General features: G+C 43.8%; 2 protein-coding genes across 2 annotated transcripts; both read left to right on the top strand.

Annotated features, from left to right (window-relative positions):
* The first annotated feature begins 656 nt into the window (after positions 1-656).
* Positions 657-5427, top strand: HOXC11 (homeobox C11). The gene is made up of 2 exons (XM_041403909.1): positions 657-1302; positions 5195-5427. Exons 1-2 carry the CDS (start codon positions 657-659, stop codon positions 5425-5427), a joined length of 879 nt encoding a protein of 292 aa, XP_041259843.1.
* A 15186-nt stretch (positions 5428-20613) lies between these two features.
* On the top strand, positions 20614-21297 carry LOC121335599 (homeobox protein Hox-C10-like). The gene has a single exon (XM_041403914.1). It carries the CDS (start codon positions 20614-20616, stop codon positions 21295-21297), a length of 684 nt encoding a protein of 227 aa, XP_041259848.1.
* Positions 21298-21431: the final 134 nt, after the last annotated feature.

Below are 21431 nucleotides of genomic sequence, written 5' to 3' on the forward strand. Positions count from 1 at the left end.
AAAAGAAAAAAAAAGCAAAAAGGGAGAAGGAACGAAAAGGGGGAAAAGGGCAAGGAGGGGGAAACAGCAAGAAACGTGCGAAAAATGGGAAAGAAAAAGAAAAAGAGCGAGAAGAGACACAGAAAGGAAAGGAAATAAAAGGAAAAAAGCAAAAAGGAAGAAAGAACGAAGAGGAGAAAAAGGGCAAGGAGGGGGAAACAGCAAGAAACGTGCGAAAAACGGGAAAGAAAAACAGCGAGAAGAGGAGGAGAACGATTAAAAATTAAGAAAGGAGGGGGGAAAAAAATTAAAAAGCGGAGGTGCGCGGGCGGGGGCGCGGCGGGGATGCTGCAGGCGCTGCGCGGCCGCGGAGCTGGCTCGGGCGCGGCGCTCTTACCCCGCGCGGCCGCGGCGCTCCCGGCCCAGAAATGACAATTTCTGCTCGGGCATCACGTGGCGCTGGCCAGCGACTGAGACGGAGCTCGCGTCATCCTCGCCTCCCCAAAATTCCCTTTTTTTTTTCCACCTCCCTCCCCTCCCGCCTCCTCCCTTTCCACCAAAAAAAAAAAAAAAAGAAAAAAAAAAAAACACCCTCTCAACCCCGAGCAGCGCGCGGCTTATATATAAAAAAACAAAACCCCCCAAAAAAAAAGCCCCTGCGCGGCGCCGGGGCCAGCATGTTCAACTCGGTGAGCCTGGGCAACTTCTGCCCCTCGCCGGCGCGCAAGGAGCGCTCGGGCGGAGGCGGCGGCGACTTCGGCGAGCGCGGGGGCAACCTGTACCTGCCCGGCTGCGCCTACTACGTGCCCGAGTTCCCGTCCGTGCCCCCGTTCGCCCCCGCTCGCCAGATCCCGTACCCGTACGGCGCCAACCTGGCGCAGGTGCCCCGCGAGGTGCCCTACGCGCTGGAGCCCTCGGGGAAGTGGCACCCGCGCGGGAGTTACGCGGCGTGTTACCCCGCGGAGGAGCTGATGCACAGGGAGTGCCTGCCGCCCGCCGAGGTGCTGATGAAGAACGAGAATTATCATCATCACCACCACCATCATCATCACCACCACGCGGCCGCGCCGCCGCCGCCGCCGCCGCCTCCGCCGCCCGCGGGGTTTTACTCGGCGGCCAGCAAAAACTCGGTGCTGCCGCAGGGCTTCGATCGATTCTTCGAGAACTCCGCGCCCGACGGCGAGAAGAGGCCGCCTGGCAACGCGAGGGAGGAGGAGGAAGAGGAGGAAGAGGAGGAGGAGGAGGAGGAGAAGGCCAAGCCCGGCTCGGCCGCGGCGCCCTGCCCGTCGGGAGCCCAGGAGCGCCCCAAGAGCGGCGCTCAGGGTAGGTTGAGCCGAGCTTAGCGGGGCCGGCCCAGCCCGGCCGAGCTTTTTTATGTGGACTTTTATAAGCGCGGCCGGCATTTTATGAGAAGCTCCGAAGCGCTTTCTTCTTTCTCTCCCTGGTTTTTTTTTTTTTTTCCTTCTTTTTACGATGGCGGAAAAAAAAAATTAGGGAGGAAAAAAAAAAAAAAGCGGTGGGAGAACAAAAAAAAAAAGGAAAATAAAACGTAAAGCGGGGATGTTAAACGCGGCCCCTCGCTGTCTCTCGGCGCAGTCTGTGAAATTTTAAAAGCGCGGCCGAGTGACAAATTTGAACTTTGATCGTGAACTTAGGCGGGCGTTTTAAAGGCTCGGCCTCGCCGAGGGTGAGAGGCAATTGGGCAGAACGCGCGGGCTTCCCCCGCCGCTTCCCGCGCTCTGCGGCCGCTTCTTTAATTAATTCCTAATTAAAACTCGCTGCCGAGCCCGGCCGGGCCAGGGGTGAGGGAGGAATGGCCGGAATTCGGGGGAAAAAGGAGAATTTTCCGCGATTTTTCCGGGCGCGTCCTCCCCTCGCGAGCCGGGCTTTGGCAGGAGAGGATTTCCCTTTGGATGGCCCCAAAACCGCCTTTGAAATTCAATTTGAAATTGGGGTCTTTGATTTGATTTGATTTGATTTGATTTGATTTGATTTGATTTGATTTCCCATCCCCGGGCACCGCTCCGCGGGAATTCGGGTTTGGGGAATTTTTTGGGGATGTTTTGCCTTTTGGGGTGATTTTTTGGGTTGTTCTGCTTTTTGGGATCTTTTGGGGGCATTTTTTGCATTTACAGATTTTTTATTAATAAATTTTCCCTTTTGGGAGCCTTTTTTGGGGCTCTTTTGCCTTTTGGGATCCTTTTTTTGGGGCTGTTTTACCTTTTGGGGTATTTTCGGCCTGTTTTGCCTTTTAGGATTGTTTTGGGGGATGTTTTCCCTTTTGGAATATTGTTCAGGCTGTTCCGCCTTTGGGATTTTTTTGGGGGGAAGTTTTCCCTTTTAGGGTATTTTTCAGGCTGTTCTGCCTTTTGGGATTTATTTTTTGGGGTGAATGTTTTCCCTTTGTCTTTGATTTGATTTGATTTGATTTGATTTGATTTGATTTGATTTCCCATCCCCGGGCACCGCTCCGCGGGAATTCGGGTTTGGGGAATTTTTTGGGGATGTTTTGCCTTTTGGGGTGATTTTTTGGGTTGTTCTGCTTTTTGGGATCTTTTGGGGGCATTTTTTGCATTTACAGATTTTTTATTAATAAATTTTCCCTTTTGGGAGCCTTTTTTGGGGCTCTTTTGCCTTTTGGGATCCTTTTTTTGGGGCTGTTTTACCTTTTGGGGTATTTTCGGCCTGTTTTGCCTTTTAGGATTGTTTTGGGGGATGTTTTCCCTTTTGGAATATTGTTCAGGCTGTTCCGCCTTTGGGATTTTTTTGGGGGGAAGTTTTCCCTTTTAGGGTATTTTTCAGGCTGTTCTGCCTTTTGGGATTTATTTTTTGGGGTGAATGTTTTCCCTTTTGGGATTTTTTTGGGGTGATGTTTTCCCTTTTGGGGTGATTTTTTCCCTGCTGTTCTGCCTTTTGGGCTTTTTTGGGGGGGATGTTTTTCCTTTAGGGATTTTTTTGGGATGTTTTTCTTTTGGTCTTTTTTTTGGGATGTTTTCCCTTTTGGTCTTTTTTTGGGATGTTTTTCCTTTAGGGATTTTTGGGGATATTTTCCCTTTTGGTATTTTTTTGGGGGATATTTTCTCTTTTGGGCTTTTTTTTGGTTGTTTTCCCTTTTGGTCTTTTTTTGGGATATTTTCCCTTTTGGTCTTTTTTTTGGGATGTTTTCCCTTTTGGGCTTTTTTTGGGATGCTTTCCCCTTTAGGGATTTTTTGGGGATATTTTCCCTTTTGGTCTTTTTTTTGGGATATTTTTCCTTTAGGGATTTTTTTGGGATATTTTCCCTTTTGGTCTTTTTTTTGGGATGTTTCCCCATTAGGGATTTTTGGGGATGTTTTCCCTTTTGGTCCTTTTTTTGGGATATTTTCCCTTTTGGTTATTTTTTGGGCTATTTTTCCTTTTGGTCTTTTTTTGGGATGCTTTCCCTTTTGGTCCTTTTTTTGGGGATGTTTTTCCTTTAGGGATTTTTTTGGGATATTTTCCCTTTTGGTCTTTTTTTGGGATGCTTTCCCTTTAGGGATTTTTGGGGATATTTTCCCTTTTGGTCTTTTTTTGGGATATTTTCCCTTTTGGTCCTTTTTTTGGGGTGTTTCCCCCCGCGCCCCCGGCCCATCCCGAGCCCCGCGCTGCGGTTCCGCCCCTCGCGGGCCGCGCTGGATCGATCCCGGCTGCGGAACCAAATCCGCGCTCCCGCTCCCGACCTGACCCGGCCGGGGTCCCCTCCCTCCCCCAAACCCCGCCTGACCCCCCCCAAACCCGGCTTTTCCTCAAAAAAAAATCCCCAAATCTGCCTTAATCCCTGCGCGGGGCGGAAAAATTCCTGCGGAATCCGCCCCGCCAGCGCTCCCAGGGCGCGCCAGCCCTCCCAGGAATCCCGAATTTCAGCCGCTCCCTCCGCGGCTTTGGGGGGATTCGGGCGCTTTTTGGGGGGATTTGTTCCGTTTTGGGGGGATTTGTTCCTTTTAGGGTGGTTATTCCTTTCGGGGTTATGTATTCTTTCGGGGTATTTGTTCGTTTTGGGGGGTATTGATTCATTTTTGGGGTGTTTATTCCTTTGGGGTATTTATTAATTTTGGGGTACTTATTCCTTTCGGGGTTATGTATTCTTTCGGGGTATTTGTTCGTTTTGGGGGGTATTGATTCATTTTTGGGGTGTTTATTCCTTTGGGGTATTTATTAATTTTGGGGTACTTATTCCTTTCGGGGTATTTATTAATTTTTGGGACATTAATTCCCTTTTGGGGTTATTCATTCCCTTTGGGGTGTTTACTCCTCTTGGGGTTATTTGTTCCTTTTGGGGTTATTTCTTTCTTTTTGGGTTATTTCTTCCTTTTTGGGTTATTTGTTCTTTATTCCTTTTGGGGCTCCCCACCCCCTCCTCTTGGGGTTATTTCTTCCTTTTTGGGTTATTTCTTCCTTTTTGGGCTATTTGTTCTTTATTCCTTTTGGGGACACGGATTCTTTTTGGGGCTCCCCACCCGTTTTTGGGATAATTTATCCTTTCAGGATATTTATTCCTTTCTCGGCCTACCCATTTCTTGGTTTTTTTCATTATCTTTATCCCATTTTCTGGCTACCAATGCCTTTTTTAATTACTTATTTTGCAGGCTATTTATCCCATTTTCGGGCCAAGAATCCTTTATTAAATTATTTCTTTTCTCAGGCTATTTATCCCCTTTTTGGGCTCCGCATCCCTTTTTGAATGACTCATTTTTTCAGGCTGTTTTTCCCTTTTTCGGGCCACCCGCCTCTTAATTCCTTATTTCTCAGAATATTCATCCCATTTTCGGGCCACGCGGTCCTTTTAAATGATTTATTTTTCAATATAATTATCCCATTTCCAGGACCCCATTCCCATTTCCAATTCCACATTCCCAGGTTTTTATCCCACTTCCAGCCCCCCATTCCCATTTCCACTCCCCGTTTTTTTCCCCCTATTTCACCCCAATTCCAGCCCCCCATTCCTATTCCCACTCCCCATTTTTCCCTCTATTTATCCCAATTCCAGCCCCCCATTCCCCCCTCCGCTCCCCTTTTTTTTCCCTCTATTTCACCCCACTTCCAGCCCCCCATTCCCATTCCCACTCCCCATTTTTCCCCGCTATTTCACCCCGAATTCCAGCCCCCCATTCCCCCCTCCAATTCCTATTTTTTCCCTCTATTTATCCCAATTCCAGCCCCCCATTTCCCCCCTATTTCACCCCAATTCCGCCCCCAGGCGCCCCCAGGACGCGGAAGAAGCGCTGCCCGTACTCCAAGTTCCAGATCCGGGAGCTGGAGCGCGAGTTCTTCTTCAACGTCTACATCACCAAGGAGAAGCGGCTGCAGCTCTCGCGGCTGCTGAACCTGAGCGACCGCCAGGTGAAGATCTGGTTCCAGAACCGCCGCATGAAGGAGAAGAAGCTGAGCCGGGACCGCCTGCAGTACTTCTCGGGGAACCCCTTGTTGTGAAAGCCCCCCGAAAAAAAAAACAAAAAAAAACAAAAAAAAAAGCGCGGCCGCGCGGGGGACCGTGGGGGCCGCGCAGCTGGAGAGTTTGGCTTTTTATTCGGAGCTTTTCCTCTTTTATTCTGGTTTTTTTCTTACATGGATCCATTTAACACAAGTGTGAAATATAATTATATAAAATATAATTGTTCATGTTGTGTAAGATTCCTGAGAAGTAAGAAAAGTAAGATTACATCTTTAACCAAGACTTCATCTTGACTTAGGTCACATGAATGGGGTTCACAGGCTTTCTGGATTTTACAGACTTTTTAGCAAATCAACAAAAGTGTTTACCTGCTTTATTTGAAATTTAAAAACTTGCTTCTGAAACATTCAGCTGTCACAATCAAGGCAAATTCACATCACAGATCTTGATTCCTGTATGTAATACATATTTTTGTTTACTGCATGTCTAGCTTCATGCAATTAAATACCCTTGATCACTTATGAGCTCCTGCTGTGCAGCATGGTCTCACACAATGCATCACAAGGCAAAGTTATTGGCAATCAGCATCTATGAATAAAGCACATTCTCCAAAGTCTTCTTTTTGCATTATATTTGGACCTGTGGAAACAATGTATTTGCAAATCAAGACAGAAATTCTTTTTTTTTTTTTTAACAAACACTAACAATTTATAGGAAAAAAACATAGAAAGTTGGTTAAGAAGCAGTAAGTCCACAGGAAAAGCCAGAGGATTTTGTAAAAACTAGAGTTTAAAGGAAATCTTGGTTTATTATTGTAATGTCATACAAAAGTCCTGTTTGGGTTTTGCGTTTATTTATTGGTTTGGGCTTTTTTGAATTTTTTTTGTTTTTTTTTTTTTTTTTTTTTGTTTTTTTTTTTTTTTTGTTTTTTTGTTTTTTTTCCCGGGATTTTTTCTGCTTTTTTTTTTCTGATTTTTATTCTGAATTTTTCCTGATTTTCATTCTGAATTTTCCCTGATTTTTTCTGATTTTTTTTTTTTCTTTTTTTTTTTTTTTCCTGGGTTTTTCAGGTTTTTTCCCGGATTTTTCTGATTTTTTCTTATTTATTTCTGGTTTGTTGTGATTTTTCCTGGTTTTAAAAATGCTTTTTATTTTATTTTAATTTTTCTGATTTTTTCCTGTTTTTAGCTGATTTTTCCCGGTTTTTTCCCTGATTTTTCCTTCTTTCTCCTGATTTTCCCTCTTTCTCCTGATTTCCCCAGATTTTTTCCTTATTTTCCCTTATTTTTCCTGTTTTTTTTTTCTTGATTTTTTCTTTTTTTTTTTTTCCTGGGTTTTTCAGGTTTTTTCCCGGATTTTTCTGATTTTTTCTTATTTATTTCTGGTTTGTTGTGATTTTTCCTGGTTTTAAAAATGCTTTTTATTTTATTTTAATTTTTCTGATTTTTTCCTGTTTTTATCTGAGGTTTCTCTGATTTTTTCCCGATTTTTTCCTGATTTTTCTTTATTTCTCCTGATTTTCCCTCTTTCTCCTGATTTCCCCAGATTTTTTCCTTATTTTCCCTTATTTTTCCTGTTTTTTTTTTCTTGATTTTTTCTGTTTTTTTTGTTGATTTCCCCCCGAATTTCAAGGACTTGAACTCCATGGACTTTATTTAATTTTATTTTTTCCTTTTTTTTTTTTCTCCCCGGACATTCTGTGATTCCTTTTTATATATATTATATTATTATAATATTATTATTATTATTATTTTAATTTTAATTCTCCTTCAGCCACACGGGAATTTTCAACCCAACCACGGGGCCGCCGCTGCCCTGGAAATCCCCATCCCCAAACCCCCCAAATTTGGGGCCAAAAAGGAGAATTCCCCCAAAACCCCCCAAATCCCCTCATCTTTACGGCAGAATGGGCACGAAACTTCATTTTTGGGCCAAAATCCAGGCAGAAAATTCCCATTTTCCCAGCGCTCTGTGCATAACCCCGGCGCGGTTTCCTTTCCCATTTCCGTTTTATTTTCATTTTCTCGTCGGGAAAAAGGAGGCGAAGAAGAAGCGGAAAAAAAAAAAACCTGAAAAGGTGAAAAATCCTCCAAAACCCGCGGATTTGTGTGCGCGCGGAGCGCGGGGAGGCGCGGAATAAAGACGTGCTCGGCCTGCTCTCCGTCAGGGTTTTATTTGACATTTTATTGCAATTTCGCTTTGAAAGCCGCGCCGCGGCCCTTGGGGCCGGGATCCCCCAAAATCCCCAATTTCCTCCCGGCCGCGGAGGGTCCGCGGGGTCCCTGCCCATTGATTTCATTGATTTCTTCTATTTGCTGATGGGGTTTTGTGGTTTAGTTTGGGTTTAAATTGGGTTTATTTCATTTTCTATTTCTTTTTAATTTACCCTCCTCCTATTTTTTTACCCATTCCTCCCCTTTCCAACCCCCTTCCCTCCCAATCCAAACCCTTTTTTCCCTTTTTTTTTTTAAATTTCATTTCCCCCTCCCGCCCTCCCCGTCCTTGACCAAAGCAGCCCCGAGCGCCCCAAATTGGGGCGGATTTGGGGAATTCCGCGCCTGAGCCGCGGCGCCCAAAGCGCAACGGCAAAGTCAAGTTTTGCCCAAACCCCAACAAGTTCACAGCCACAAACCCCGCGGGTTTTTTTGTTTTTTTTCCCACTTTTTTGTTGTTTTTCCGCCGTTTTTTTGTTGTTTTCCCGCGCGCTGGGGAGGGACAAAGGGCGCGGCTTTGGGGTCAGAAACCGCGATTCCGGTCTCGGCGGTTTTATGGACTTTGGGGGGGATAAAAGCCCAAAAAAAAAAAAAATCCCATTTATTCCGTTTATTCGCGCGCTCCTGTAAAATTCCCGGCTGCCTTTCAAGGCGCGCCGCTGTTAAACGAGTTAAAAACAACAAAAAAAACCCAAAAAAAACCCGAAAAAATCCGCTTTGATGGCGGCCGCGTTTTATGGGGGAAAACACGGAGGAAAAAAACCGCAAAAATGCGGCGGGTGCGCGCCCGTCGCAATTAAATCGCAATTAAATCCTAATTAAAAACAAATTAAATCCAAATTAAATCCGTGCGAGGACTGCGAGGGATCGGCCTGGGCTGGTTCTGATTAAAACGGGGGAAGGAATTTTATTTCTTTTTATTTCTCTTTGTTTATATTTATTTTTGTCTTTATTTTTTCTCTTTATTTCTCCTTGTTTCTCTTTTTTTTTCTCTTCTATTTTATTTTGCTTTATTTCTCTTTATTTCCCTTTATTTCTCTTTGGTTTCGCTGCTTCTGCCGGGCCCAAAACTTGGAAAAATTCGATTTTTTTTTGGAAAGGAAAATTAAAATAAACGCAAAGATCAGAGGCGGCTTCGCGGCCTGGGGGGAAATACCCCAAAAAAACCAAAATAACGCCCAAAACAGTAAAAAAAAAACAAACAAAAAACCATTTCCAAGATGGCCAAAAAAAGCTAAAATGGGAGGGGGAAAAAAAAAGAAAATTAAAGGAAAGAAAAGCAAAGATAAATGTGTTTTTAAAAGACGAAATAAAGCAAAAAAAGAGGTAGTGTTTTTAAAAGACGAAATAAAGCAAAAAAAAAGATGTTAAAAATAGCGCAAAATTAAATATTTTAAGAAGAAAAAAACAAGAAAATAAAAATTAAAACAAGAAAAAAAAAAGCGGGAAAAAATAAAATTAAAAGCTTCAAAAAATAAGGAAAAAATCTCAAAAAAAGCGCAAAATAAAACGCAAATAAAACTAAAATTTCAAGCCGAATAAAAAGGCCGAAAACCGCCCCAAAACTCCGATTTTCCGCGGCGCGCTCGGGGTTAAGCGGCGGAACCGCGGCGGGACAAAGGCCCCGTCTAGACAGGCTCATTAACGCTCATTACCGCCGCGCCGTTAATTACCGTCTGGCCGCGCCGCTTCCGCCCGAGCCCCGAGCGCGGCGCCGACTTCGGCCGCTTCCCTCGCTCCTCTTTGCCCTTTATTCCCATTTTTTCACCCATTTCCCCTTTTTATTCCCATTTTTCCCTCATATTTCCCCTTTTATTCCCATTTTTCACCCATCTCCCCCTTTTTATTCCCATTTTTCCAACCTTTTATTCCCATTTTTCACCCATTTTTTCTCTCATTTTTCCCCTTTTTATTCCCATTTTTCCCTCATATTTCCCCTTTTTAATCCCATTTTTCCAACCTTTTATTCCCATTTTTCACCCATTTTTTCTCTCATTTTTCCCCTTTTATTCACATTTTTCCCCCATTTTCCCCCCTTTTATTCCCATTTTTCCCCTCATTTTTCCCATTTTTCACCAATTTTTTCCCTCATTTTTCCCCTTTTATTCCCATTTTTCCCCCATTTTCCCCCCTTTTATTCCCATTTTTCACCCGCTTTTCCCCTCCTTATTTCCATTTTCTCTCATTTTCCCCCTTTTATTCCCATTTCCCCCCTCTTTATTCCCATTTTTCCCAATTTCCCCCCATATTTAATTTTTTTTCCCCAAATTTTCCCCTTTTATTCCCATTTTTCCCCTTTTATTCCCATTTCCCTCCCATTTTCCCCCTCTTTCTTTCCATTTTTCCCAATTCCCCCCATATTTCAATTTTTTCCCCAATTGTCACCCTTTTTATTCCCATTTTTCCCCCATTTCCCCCCTCTTTATTCCCATTTTTCCCAATTCCCCCATATTTCCATTTTTCCCCATTTTCCCCCTTTTATTCCCATTTTTTCCCAATTCCGCCCGCCATATTTCCATTTTTTTCCAATTTTCCCCCTTTTATTCCCATTTTCCCCCCATTTCCCCCCATTTTCCCCTCTTTATTTCCATGTTTCCCAATCCCCCTCCCCATATTTCATTTTTTCCCCCATTTTTCCCCTTTTATTCCCATTTCCCCTCAATTGTTTGCCTCTTTATTCCCATTTTCCCAATTTTCCCCCTTTTATTCCCATCCCCCCCTTTTTCCCCTTTTATTCCCATCCCCCCTTTTCTTTTCTTTTTCTTTTCTCATTTTCCCCTTTTATTTCCATTTTCCACCTTTTATTTCATTTTTCCCCCCTTTTATTTTCCTTTTTCCCCCATTTTCCCCCTTTTATTCCCCGCGATTTTGGGTGGGAAAATGGTTTTCCCCCATTTTCCCCCTTTTATTCCCATTTTTCCCCTTCTATTTTCACTTTTTCTCAATTTTTTCCTTTTCATTCCACTTTTCCCACATTTATTCCCATTTTTCCCCTTTAATTCCTATTTTTCCTCCCTTTTATTCCCATTTTCTCCCTTATTTCTCTTTTTTTCCCCTTTTTTTTTTTCCGCTCTCCCTCCCCAGGCCGAGTTCAAAGTTGGTTTTTATTTTATTTTATTTTGGGTTTTTTCCCCCAGAAAAAAGGCGCTGGCGCCGTAAAAGCGAATTTCTGGAGAGTGCAGGGAAGGCTCGTGAAATATTCCAGGGGAAAAAAAGGGAAAAAAAGGAGAAAAAGGGCAAAAAAGGAGAAAAAGGGGAAAAAAGGGGAAAAGGGAAAAGAAAACGAAAAAAGGGGAAAAAGGGAAAAAAGGGGAAAAAAGGGGAAAAAGGGAAAATCACGATGAGGGCGAGACGCGGATTGAGACGAGAATGGGGGAAAAAAAAAACCCCAAAAAATCAAAATATTGAGATTTTTCTTCCAAATTCCCCCAAATCCCGGCGGTTTTGGGTGGAAAACGGAGAATTTTGGTGTCTCTGAGCTTCAAAGGACGAGCCGCGAATTGAGGTGAGATTGGGAAAAAAAAACCCCAAAAATCCAAATCTTGGGATTTGTCTCGAAAATCCCCGCGATTTTGGGTGGGAAAATGAAAATTTCGGCGCCTTTGAACTTCAGGGGGTCAAGGCCGCCCCCCCCCCGCGGCCCCGCTCCGCCCGAGGCCCCGAAATTCGCTTTTTTCCACCCAAAATCCCCCCGGGCCTGCGCTCGGCGCAGCTCCGCGGGTAAAATCCGCGATTTTTACAGGGGCTCGGATTTATTGATTCTCCTGCTTTTTATTTAATTTTATATTTTCTGCTGAGTTTATTCCCATTTTAAAAATTTTTCATTTATTTCTGTTTTTCCTTATTTTATTTTTAATTTTATTTTAATTTTTCTTCTTTTAAATTCTTATTTTATTTTTTATTTTTTATTATTTTAAATTTATTTTAAAATATTTCTAAGTCATATTTTATTTTTAAATTTTTTGTTAATTTTTTCATTATTTTTAATTCCTATTTTTATTTCCTTATTTTTATTCCTGTTTTTACATTCGCATTTTTTGTTTCTGTTTTTATTTCCTCTTAATTCCTTTTTTTCCCCCCTTATTTATTTTCCTATTTTCTAAATTCATTTTAATTCCGATTTTGTCTTCTTTCCTTTTTAATTCCTGTTTTTAACTTCTTTCATTTTATTTTATCCTCTTGTTGTTTTTTTTTTTTTTTAATTGCTGCATTTATTTTCTGCCAAAAAATAAATCGGGAAATAAATAAATAATTAGAGAAATAAATAAATTAATGGATAAATCTAGAATTAAACGGATAAATATAGAAATAAATAAAGAAATACGTAAAGAAATCAAATAAATAAACGCGGCTTAAAAGGAGATTTGGCTCCTTAAAAATGCCCAAAACCCCCCAAAATAGCGCCCTAAAAATCGATAGAAAATAAATCCCCACCCCCAAAAATGGGAATTCCAGCCCCAAACCCCGCGGAACTGGGGGGAGGCGATGCCGGGGATTTTGGGGAGGAATCCGGGCTTTTAAAGGGATAAAAAAAGGGAATTTTGGGCGATTTTGGCCCGAAATGGCGGCGCGGCCGCAGCGAGAATTCCACAAAAACCTCGGAGCGCGGCGGAACCCCCGCGCCCAAAAAAAAAACCCCAAAAAAAGCGAATTTTGGGGGGAAAAAATTGCGCTAAATTGGGATTGCGGCGGGGAGCGCGGGGAGGGGGGAAAAGGTGCGAAAAAGGCGAAAAATTCGGATTTTCTTCCTCCTTTCGAGGGGCCCCGCGGAGCCTTTTGATAAAAAATCTGCTCCAAAGATGCGCCCTGATCAAAAACGGCTGCGAGGGGGAAAAAAGGGAGGGAGAATCCTCGGAGGGGTGGGAAACACTGAGAAAAAATGTTAAAAATTGAATATATAATTAAAAATTCTGTTAGCGCTGGCAAAGGTTAAAAAAAATCCAATTATTTCCTTCGAATCTTAAAAAAATTCCATTTTTTCCCCCGCAAAAATTCAGTTTTCCCCTTGAAGTATTCAAAATAAATTCAAATTTCCCCTTGGAATCTTCAAAATAATTCGTTTTTCCCCCTTCAAAAATTCAATTTCCTCTTCGAATATGAAAAAAATGTCAATTATTCCCTTCAAAGCTTGGAAAAAAAATCGATTTTATCCCTTATTATTTCCTTCGAATCTTAAAAAAATTCCATTTTTTCCCCCGCAAAAATTCAGTTTTCCCCTTGAAGTATTCAAAATAAATTCAAATTTCCCCTTGGAATCTTCAAAATAATTCGTTTTTCCCCCTTCAAAAATTCAATTTCCTCTTCGAATATGAAAAAAATGTCAATTATTCCCTTCAAAGCTTGGAAAAAATCGATTTTACTCCTCAAAAATGTAATGTTCCCCTCAAAATGGGAAATAAAAACAAATTGTTCCCCTCAAATTGGGTTTGAAAAGGCCGAAATTCAATTTATTCCCATTAATCTGGGGCGGATTAACGAATTTTGGGGATAAAGGTGCGAAAATTTCATTTTTTGGGAATTTCTTCCCATTCCCAGCAGCTTTCGGAGCATGAAAACCGGATTTAACCCAAAAATCGCAATTTTGAGGCGAAAAAAACTCATTTTTCTCTCCTAGACGGGTTAAAAATGGAATTTTGGGCGTTTTTCCCCCAATTCCCGCATCCCGCCTTTCAGCGCTCGCTCCTCGCCTGCATTTTTACGATTTTTGGTGAATTTTGGTGATTTTCTGGCTTTGTTTAAGAGCCGGCGCCCCCCGGCTCCAAAAAACGCCGAAATAATTGGAATTTTCCCCAAAATTCCCGCCCGCGCTTCGCCCCTCCCGCGGCAGCGAAATAAAATCCGATTTTTGTCTGTTCGTTCAGCCCAAAAGCGAGGTCAAAAATCAGAATTAAAGGCAAAAAAATCTCCTTTTTTGGGGGTTTTGGGGGGTTTTTGGGGATCATTTTCTGGCTTTGTTTAAGAGCCGGCGCCCCCCGGCTCCAAAAAACGCCGAAATAATTGGAATTTTCCCCAAAATTCCCGCCCGCGCTTCGCCCCTCCCGCGGCAGCGAAATAAAATCCGATTTTTGTTTGGTCGTTCAGCCCAAAAGCGAGGTTAAAAATCAGATTTACAGGCAAAGAAATCTCCTTTTTTGGGGATTTTGGGGGGTTTTGGGGGATTGGGTTTGGGGCGGATTTATTTGGGATTTTTTTGGGGGGAGTTGGGGGTTTTTTTGGGCATAATTTGTGGGAATTTTAAGGGGAATTTTTTATTTTTGGGAGTGGGGGAGAAGATTTTTGGGGGTATTCCTTGGGATTTTTGGGATTTTTAAATTATTTTTTAGGATTTATTCTAATTTAATTTTGGGGGATTTTTTTTTTTTTTTGTGGGGGTTGGAGATTTTTTTGGGGGGGTTTGGAGGGATTTTTAAGGGATTTTTTTATTATTTTTGAGAGGATTTTGAGGGTTTTTTTAAATTTATTTTTTAGGATTTTTTTGGGGTTTTGTTTGTTTGTTTGTTTGTTTGTTTTATTTTCGGGCCTTTTTTTAAGGGAATTTTTTCATTTTTTTTCCTGGGATCCCGCGCGGGGTGGGGGGTCAAACAAATCCTGGGAAATGCTTCCAGAATCCCCGGATTTGGGGCGGCCGGAAGGAGCGATTGTAAAATTTGATGATTTCTGGAGCGGCGCGTTTACACTTTCTGAGCCAACAAATAAAAAAAAGTAAAAAAGGCGTTGAGGTTTTTTATTTAAACTTTTTATTTTTTGGCGTCGCTGGGTTCGTTCTCCCCCCCGGGCCGTAAATCAGAATTATTTCCGGCGTTGGGGATAAAAAAATAGAAATTTAAGGTGATCGTTAAAGGCGAGAACAAGTTCCTGGAAAGGGGAGGAAATGTAAAAAAATGTAAAAGTTGGGATAAAACGGGGGAAATCAAAATAAAAAAAATAGAAATTTAAGGTGATCGTTAAAGGCGAGAACAAGTTCCTGGAAAGGGGAGGAAATGTAAAAAAATGTAAAAATTGGGATAAAACGGGGGAAATCAGAATAAATCGGGGGAAATTGGGGGGCGTCGCTGGGTTCGTTCTCCCCCCCGGGCCGTAAATCAGAATTATTTCCGGCGTTGGGGATAAAAAAATAGAAATTTAAGGTGATCGTTAAAGGCGAGAACAAGTTCCTGGAAAGGGGAGGAAATGTAAAAAAATGTAAAAGTTGGGATAAAACGGGGGAAATCAAAATAAATCGGGGAAAATTGGGGGAAAATCAGAATAAAACAGGGGAAATTGGGGAAAAATAAGAATAAAACTGTGGAAATTGGGGAAAATCAGAATAAAACAGGAGAAATTCGGGGGCAAATCAGAATAAAACTGGGGAAATTGGGGGAAAAATCAGAATAAGTCAGGGGAAATTGGGGAAAATAAGAATAAAACTGGGGAAATTGGGAAATTGAGAATATATTGTGATTATTAAAGGCACACAAAGACTTTCCTAGAGGGGGGAAAAAAAAAGAATGTTCGCCATTAAAAATGGGAATAAAACACAGAAATTCGGGGAAAAAAAAAAAAAAAAAAGGGAAAATGGAGGAAAAAATAAAAATAAACCAGGGGAAATTGGGGAAAAATCAGAATAAAACTGGGGAAATTGGGGAAAAAATCAGAATAAAACTGAGGAAATTGGGGAAAAATCAGAATAAAACTGGGGAAATTGGGGAAAAAATCAGAATAAAACTGAGGAAATTGGGGAAAAATCAGAATAAAACGGGAAATTGAGGAGAAAATAAGAATAAATCAGGGGAAATTGGGGAAAATCAGAATAAACCAGGAGAAATTCGGGGGCAAAATATGAATTTAATGTGATTATGAAAGGCACACAAAGACTTTCCTAGAATGGGATGTTTGAGGTGAAAAAATCCGAATAAAACGGGGGAAATTGGGGGGGAAATTGAGAATATATTGTGATTATTAAAGGCACACAAAGACTTTCCTAGAGGGGGAAAAAAAAAAGAATGTTCGCAATAAAAAATGGGAATAAAACACAATAATTCGGGGAAAAAAACCCCAAAACAAGGAGAGCTCGGGAAATAATTGAGGTTAAATGGTGAGACGGGGAATAAAAAAGGGAGCAGGAAAAGCCAAATCTTTAATTTTGGGGGGATTTATTGGCCCAAAATCGTCGTGACGTGACCCAAAATTGGGTTCCCATCTCCAAAGGGAGGAGGAAAAGCGAAATTCCCTCTTTTTTTTAGGGTTTGTTGGACCTAAACCCCCTGAATTGACCCCAAAATGTCCCCTAGCCCCAGGGGGGTGAGAAACGGGGAAATCCTCAATTTTTATGTTTTTTGGGCAAAAAAACGCCCTAAATTGGCCCAAGAAGGGAAAAATCTCCGTTTTCCCTGGGCTGTTTCGGGCCTTAACTGCCCCAAAAATCGTCCCGCACCTCCCAGGGGGCCAGGAAGGAAAAAAATTATCCGATTTTGGGGGTTTTAGCCCAAAAAAGCCCCAAAAAGGCCGAGTCGGAGCCGCCACGAGCCCGGGCGCGGAAAGGGCCGGAATTGCCAGGAAATGGGGAAATTCCCAGGAAATGGGGGAATTCCAAGGAAATGGAGAAATTCCCAGGAAATGGGGAATCAATTTTTATGTTTTTTGGGCAAAAAAACGCCCTAAATTGGCCCAAGAAGGGAAAAATCTCCGTTTTCCCTGGGCTGTTTCGGGCCTTAACTGCCCCAAAAATCGTCCCGCACTTCCCAGGGGGCCAGGAAGGAAAAAAATTATCCGATTTTGGGGGTTTTAGCCCAAAAAAGCCCCAAAAAGGCCGAGTTGGAGCCGCCACGAGCCCGGGCGCGGAAAGGGCCGGAATTCCCAGGAAATTGGGAATTCCAGGAAATTGGGAATTCCCAGGAAATGGGGAAATTCCAGGAAATGGGGAATTCCCAGGAAATGGGGAAATCCCAGGAAATCCGGAAATTCCAGGAAATGGGGAAATCCCAGGAAATGGGAAAATTCCCAGGAAATGGGGAATTCCAAGGAAATGGGGAAATTCCCAGGAAATGGGGAGATTCCAGGAAATGGGGAAATTCCAGGAAATGAGAAAATTCCCAGGAAATGGGGAAATTCCAGGAAATCGGGAATTCCAGGAAATGGGAAAATTCCAGGAAATGGGGAAATCCCAGGAAATCCCAGGAAATGGGGAAATTCCCAGGAAATTCCAGGAAATGGGGAAATTCCCAGGAAATCCCAGGAAATTCCCAGGAAATTGGGCAATTCCCTTTTTTTCCCCTTCCGGAAATTCCAGGAAATGGGGAAATCCCAGGAAATCCGGAAATTCCAGGAAATGGGGAAATCCCAGGAAATCCGGAAATTCCAGGAAATGGGGAAATCCCAGGAAATCCGGAAATTCCAGGAAATGGGGAAATCCCAGGAAATCCGGAAATTCCAGGAAATGGGGAAATCCCAGGAAATGGGAAAATTCCCAGGAAATGGGGAATTCCAAGGAAATGGGGAAATTCCCAGGAAATTCCAGGAAATGGGGAATTCCAAGGAAATGGGAAAATTCCCAGGAAATCGGGAAATCCCAGGAAATCGGGAAAATTCCAGGAAATGGGGAATTCCAAGGAAAAGGGGAATTCCAGGAAATGGGGAAATTCCCAGGAAATTCCCAGGAAATTGGGCAATTCCCTTTTTTCCCCTTTCGGGCTTTTCCTGCCGCTCCCGGATTTGTTCTCCGCAGTTGGAATTTTTCCCCGCGGGAATTTGATGAATTTGGTTCCTCTCCCCCCATTAACAGCCGCCTTTAATCCGAATTTCAATTATTTTGGATTTTCAGCGATATTCCCTCTCCAGGACATTTCCCTCCCTTTTCCCCCCAAAAAACCCGGAATTCCGAGTAATTTCCAGCTCGTCATTAAGGAATAATTTGATTTTTTAGCATTTATTCGCCACTTCGCGGCCCTAAGATGCCGATCAGGAGCGGAAAACGGCCTTAAAACCTTCCAAAAATGGCAAAATCCGCTCAAAAATCCGCTGTAAATCCGGATTGCCCCAAAAAATGAGATCTTGAGCGCTTTCCCCCCCATTTTCCCACCCGTTTTTGGGGAGTTTCGCTCCGGATGTTCCTGCGTGGAGCAGAAAATTCAAAATATTTCAATCCGTCAAACCGGGATGAGAGGACGAAAAAAACCGGGAAAATTTCCGGGAGAGAGAGAGAGAAAAAATGGGGGAAAAAAATTCAAATTATCGTCCAGGCTGACAAGGCGGGGTGAAATTTGGGTGTCCCAAAACCGCGAGGAAATTCTAGGGCGGAAAAAATGAAAATAAAAAGCAAAATATAAATCAAACGGGCGGGAAAAATAAAATTAAATGGGAAAAAAAAAATAAAATAAATACGAAACCAGGAGGGGAAAATAAAATTAAAAAGGGGGAAAATGAAAAATAAAAATCAAACCGGCGGGGGGAAAAAATAAAATTAAATGGGAAAAAAAAAATAAAATAAATACGAAACCAGGAGGGGAAAATAAAATTAAAAAGGGGGAAAATGAAAAATAAAAATCAAACCGGCGGGGGGAAAAAATAAAATTAAATGGGATTGGAGGGGGGAAAAAGCAGAATAAAATAAAAATCCCGCGCGGGGCTTTAATTTCATCGGCCGTCAATGAAACTTTGGGAATTTGCCATAAAATCCATAAAAAGCGGAGATTCCTCCCCGCGCGGATCCCCCGAGCGAGGCCATAAAGTCGCAATTCGCTTTTTTTCCCTTTTTTTTTTTAATCTTTTTTTTTCCGAGGGAGCCAAATGGCGCCGGAATCCCGGGAAGTTTCAACGCGCGGCGCTTTTAGGCCTAAAAATTGGGATTTTTGGCTCGTTCCATGCGGGAAGGGAAACCTGGCGGTTTTTTTTTTTTTTTTTTGGGAATCTTTGGGAAAATCCCCGAGAATGTCCCGGAATGTCCCTCGGGGCTTTGCCCTAAACCGTCACAAATCGCCCCAAACGGTCAAGTTCCACTTTGCTTTTTTTTTTTCCCCCTTTCTTTTCTTTCCCCTCATTTTATTTTTCCCCTTTGTCCATTCCTTTTTATTATTAATTTCCCCCCTATTTTTTTTTCCTGTTCTCCGGCCCTTTTTCTTGCTGGTTTTTGGTTGTTTTTTAAATATTTTTTTCTTTTTGTTTCCCTTGAAAGTGACTCTGAACCCGCCTCTTTCTCCCCCGTCATGATCTTGAAATTCCCGGCCTATTTCCCCTTTTTTTTCCCATTTATTTCGCGTTTTCCCGATCCCCAAACGCTGGAAAAAACCCAATTCCGGAATAATAAACGAAATAATTTGGAGGCGATTGCCAAAAACCCCAATTCCGGCGGTTTTGGGCATCAAATTTTCGCTGGGAGATTTAAAATTCCAAAAAAAATCCAACTTGAGGAGCCCTCGGTGGGAGCGGCGCCGCGGAAAAAGAGGAGAAAGGAAAAAATCTGGGAGAAAAACCCCAAAAAGTAACTTTAATCCGTAATTAGCTGCTGGAAAACAATGAAAACTCCTTTTAAAAAACTGCAGGGAAAGAATGGAAATTAAATTAAATTAAAATCCGCCCCAATCCGGAGAGTTTCTCTTTAAAAATCTTTTTTTTTCCGAGCGTTTTCGGCTGGATGGAGAATTCCCGCAGCAAAAGAGGCGGCGGCGGCTGCTGCTCTCCAAATTCCGGCTTTTTTCCCAAATCCGAGCTTTTTTTCCCCCCTCTCCGGAGGGATTTTTTTCCCCCCTTCCCCCCCGGTGCGGTTTTATCCCAGAAATTCCAGACATTCGGGAATGAGAGCGGATAATTAAAAAAAGCTGCTGGGGCAGCGCAAGGGGAGGCGAAGCTGCTGCGCGGCGGGGAAAGGGGGGAAAAATTGAATTAAAATTTAAAAAACACGACGAAAAATAAGGAAAAATAAAATAAAATTTGGATTTCACCTTTTTTTTTTCCTCCGTCAGGGGAAGCCGCTCGGGAAAATCCCAACCTGCTGCGGGGAGCTGCGGGAGAAACTGGGAATTTTTGGGATTTTCCCCCCAAATTTCTCCCCCCCAGCTCCCGCCCCGATTTTTTTCCTAAAGGGCCAAAACCGAGCGCGGCCCCCAAAGCCCCCCCGGCCCCTGCAGAGCGCGAAATAATGGGAATAAAAACCAAAATTCGGCCGAGCAGCGGCGGCTCCGGGCGCGGAGCGGCCCCGAGGAGGAGGAAGGAGCCGCGGAGGGAGGAAGGCGAAGGATGAGGAAAGGGAGGGGGCATAATTAAACCATAATTAAACCACAAACAAACCACAATTAACCCCCCTCCCTATTTTCGCCCGCAAAAAGCGGATTTTCCACCGACAGAACTAAGAAATTTTAAAAAACCCCAACAAAACGAAAACAAAAAAAACCGCACACAAAACCCCACACTTTTTTTTTTATTCTTTAAACCGAACTGCCCCGGTTTATCGCCGCTATAAAAACCCGCGGGGGGGGCGGATTTCTGCCGGGGAATGAGGATTTTGGGGCGGTTTTGGGCCCCGGCCGGGCGCGGGCAGATGTCGCTGTTGCTCCGCGGAGCCGCCGCCGCTGGCGACAACTTGACCCCGGTGACGTCCGCGCCGTCTGAATCACCAAGGCCATTTTCAATCCTCATTGGCCTGGGCGTCACGTGGGGGTGAGGGCTGGAAGGCGGAAAAAAAAGCAAAAAACGGCAAAAAAATTAAAAAATAAATAATAATAAAAAAAAAAAAGAAAAGAGGCGGGGTGGGCGTAGTGAAAGCGATGCGCGGGTAATTACCGCGCTCGGATTTTTTTTTAATTTTTTTTCCCTCCCTTCCCTCTTTTTTTTTTTTTTTTTTTTTTTTTTTTTTCCCTCTTTTCTTTTTTTTTTTTTTTTTTTTTTTTTCCCCCCCCTCCCCCTTTTTTTTTTTTTTTTTTTTTTTTTTTCCCCCCTCTCTCTCTCTCTCTCTCTCTCTCTCCTCCTTCCCCCCCTCGCTAAAAAAAAGATGTCAGCCCCCGGCTGGAGTATTCCTCCCGCCAAGCGCTCCCGGAGAAAATGTCATGTCCCAGCAGCGCGGCTCCCGGCGCCTTCCTGATGGAGCCGCTGCCTCGCCCCGACCCCTTCGCCCCCGGCCCGGCCATTTTCGCCCAGCCCGCGGATTTCTCGCCGCTGCGGAGCTGCGCGGCGCTGCCCAAAGGCGCCGAGGCCTCGCCGGGCTCCTTCCCGTCCTACCTGGCTCACCTGGACGCGTTCCGCGCCGAGCCGCGCCCGCCGCCGAGCTGCGCCTTCCCCGCCGTCAAGGAGGAGAGCGGCTGCTGCCTGTTCGCCCAAAAACGGCCCAAAAGCGCGCAAAACGCCGCCGAGGGCGCGCTCTTCGCCGCGCCGCTGGGCGAGCCCTGCCTGGCCGAGCCCGAGGCGCCGCCGGCCGGTTATTACCGCTACCCCTCGCTGGAGAAAAGCCCCGATCCGGCGGAATTTCGGCCGGGATTCGAGGGCGAGCGGCTGGAAGCGGCGGCAAACGAGGGCGGCTCGCCCGGATTCCAGCGCGATTTCCCCCAAAACGCCGGCGCGGAGCGGCCGCAGGGGGAAATTAAGTCGGAAAAAGCGAAAGCGAGCGCGGGCGAGGCGGAAAAGGAGAGGGGGAAAAGCGCGGACACCGGCAGCGCCGATAATTCCGACAGCGAGGCCAAAGGTAGGGGAGGATTCGGCGTTTTGTTCCTTGGGTTTTTTGGTGGTTAAGGGGTTAAAATTGTCCCGGAACGCGCTCGCTGCCCCGCCGGATTCTCCCGCAGAAATTGGGGTTAAAATGATCCGGATGGAGGAGGTTTTATGGGGGGAAAATGTCTGTATTCGGCCTCAAACTGGGGTGTTGA

Source organism: Onychostruthus taczanowskii, unplaced genomic scaffold (genome assembly GCF_017590055.1).
Source record: "Onychostruthus taczanowskii isolate IOZ18803 unplaced genomic scaffold, ASM1759005v1 scaffold206, whole genome shotgun sequence".
Taxonomy (NCBI): Eukaryota; Metazoa; Chordata; class Aves; order Passeriformes; family Passeridae; genus Onychostruthus; species Onychostruthus taczanowskii.